Genomic DNA, 2,594 nt, shown 5'->3' with positions numbered 1-2,594 from the left:
AAAAAACTCAGTAAGTATCTAGGTTTCTTTCTTTCACTTGTCCCGGCCTCTTGAGCCAGAGTTTCTCTACCGAAACAACCGCCCTTTCGGGTTTTCAAATCACGATTAGAATGAAACTTAAAAATTTAACGGTACGGAACTACATCGAGGAAGTCGATAAAGCCAGAGTGGAAGATTTAGAAAGGCGGTGCGGGGTAGGGCCGGAGGATCACGCCTTCTTCACGGATACGATGGGTGACCCCATTTGTAGAATCCGAAACAGTCCTATGTACAACATGCTGGTACGTACCACCCCACCATTTCACTTTCTTTTTTCTTTTTTTTCCCTAATTTCCAACTTTTATGTATTTCTCCTACGTTAAATTCTCACCTTGCTTACAATGATGTCTTGTCAAAAAAAAAAAAACAGGTAGCTGAATTTGGCAGCGAGATTGTGGGTGTGATTCAAGGCTCAATAAAGGTGGTTACTATTCATATCAATCCCGCAAAGAATATGGCCAAGGTTGGCTACATTCTAGGCCTAAGGGTCTCCCCACGGCACCGGCACAACGGCATCGGTTCGACCTTGGTTCACCATTTGGAGCAATGGTTCGTAGCCAACGGGGTCGATTTTGCTTACATGGCCACCGAGAAAGACAACCTGCCGTCCGTCAATCTCTTTACCGAAAAACTCGGGTTCATCAAGTTCGCGAGCCCAACAATCCTAGTCCACCCCATCCACCAAATCCCATTCCAATTGCCGTCCAGGATCGAGATATCCAAGCTCAGGATAGAACAGGCGGAGTTCCTCTACAGGAAATTCATGGGCTCGGCCGACTTTTTCCCGCTTGACATCGACAAAGTGCTCGGAAGCAAGTTGAGCTTGGGGACGTGGGTGGCTTATCCCAAAGGCGAGACGTGGGGCGAATACCGGGAAGGAGTGCAGGCTGTTATCCCGGATAGTTGGGCGATGCTGAGTGTTTGGAACAGCGGAGAGGTGTTCAAACTGCGGATAGGGAAACAAACAGCGTCTTGCTTCTTATACGAAATGTACTCCAGATTGGTGGACAGGTTATTCCCGTGGTTTAAATCCGGCGAGGTGTTCCCCGATTTGTCGGACCCTTTCGGGTTCTATTTCATGTACGGGGTGCACCAGGAGGGTCCGCGGTCGGGGAACATGGTTCGGGCCCTGTGCAAATTTGTGCACAACATGGCTAGTAAGTCCGGCGGGGGCTGTAAAGTGATAGTCACAGAAGTTGGGGGTACTGGAGACGAGTTGAGACATCATATTCCGCATTGGAAGTTGCTCTCGTGCCCGGAAGACTTGTGGTGCATGAAGCCCTTGAGAAACGAAGAGATGGAAACGGCCCGGCTGCGTGAAATGACGAAGACACCCCCGGCCGGAGCTCTTTTTGTAGACCCAAGAGAGGTATGAGCAAACCTGCGGTCCGTATGTGTGGTTAAGGGCAAGCGTGGTGGCTCGTCGCGTCAAGAATTAGACTCGCGGTTGGGTTTTCTTCCCCAACTCAATGCGTGATATTAATTTTAGTTGTTTCAAAAAAAGAGGGGATCACCGGAGAAAATAACCGAAAATAATTTCCAAATAAGCCAAGACTTTATATGTGTACTTGGTTCAGAACGACATGACAGTGATATTTTCAAATTTACAACCCTCAATGTGGGTAAATATAGTTGGAAATGAAATGATCACAAAAGATTCCCAACATTAGATATGAAAATTTTGTTTACATGCAACAAGTCAATTCGTAATAAAACAGACCTCACCCTTTAGTCATATGATTGAATAGGCAATACCACCAACCTTATTGATAGTAACCCACAAGGAGGGTGTATTATGTATATTGTTTGATAAGTCCATTTCCATCTGTTGTGGTGGCCGGCCGGGGAGCGTTTAATTCGATCTCTTGTTCCTTTCAGACCCTGTGGCACAAAATCTATCAAATAGATTTCCTTTATTTTGGTGCCCATCTTTCTGATTGTATTTGTTGGAAAATTTCTATCTTTTTGCCTAGCTTGTGAGTTGTGACAGGCCGGGATACTAATTAATCACCCCAGCTGGCTACTTCTAAGCATTGGTCCATCTTAGTTTTGTCTCCATGTACTTTGAGGACCTGTTTGTTCGTCGACTGAACTAGTGATCAAGAAAAATATAATCCCACTAGATTAATAGCGATCATTGGATAAAAACTAGCACGCTAGCTTCATCATATTGCATATCCCACACTTTGAGCATGAATATCTTCACAACCGAGGCATATTTAATATGAGTCGTAAATATCTTAACCAAATATTGACTATGCGATCACCTTAAATATATAGTTCAATCCGATGTTCAAATGTGACGAACAAAATTGGTCCAAATTAAAGGATATTATCTATCTAACCGCCTCCCTACCGTGTGACGAAGGGCAAAAATCCTTACTACTAATTAGGGCAGCTGATTTTTGCGAAAGCAATTTGCAGTGCTTGTGCATATTTTGGTGCCTTTTGATTCACTTTCAATGGCCGTAGTTAATGTTGAAAAGAACGTCCCATTCAAGTTTGATTAGGGTTTAGACTTAAGTGACTAATGATAGCTCGAGCTAGCTAGCTAG

The 2,594-nt window shown here is 44.4% G+C and overlaps 1 protein-coding gene across 1 annotated transcript; it reads left to right on the top strand.

The window, feature by feature from the left end:
• LOC131314292 (probable N-acetyltransferase HLS1-like) lies at positions 1-1,708 on the top strand. The gene is made up of 2 exons (XM_058342832.1): positions 1-281; positions 410-1,708. The coding sequence occupies exons 1-2, from the start codon at positions 111-113 to the stop codon at positions 1,412-1,414; spliced, it is 1,176 nt and encodes a 391-aa protein (XP_058198815.1). The 5' UTR covers positions 1-110; the 3' UTR covers positions 1,415-1,708.
• The last annotated feature ends 886 nt before the right edge of the window (positions 1,709-2,594 follow it).

The sequence above is a fragment of the Rhododendron vialii genome, chromosome 13a (genome assembly GCF_030253575.1).
Source record: "Rhododendron vialii isolate Sample 1 chromosome 13a, ASM3025357v1".
Classification (NCBI taxonomy): Eukaryota; Viridiplantae; Streptophyta; class Magnoliopsida; order Ericales; family Ericaceae; genus Rhododendron; species Rhododendron vialii.
The sequence above is the reverse complement of the archived record's forward strand: the minus strand, read 5'-3'. Positions and strand labels throughout refer to the sequence as shown.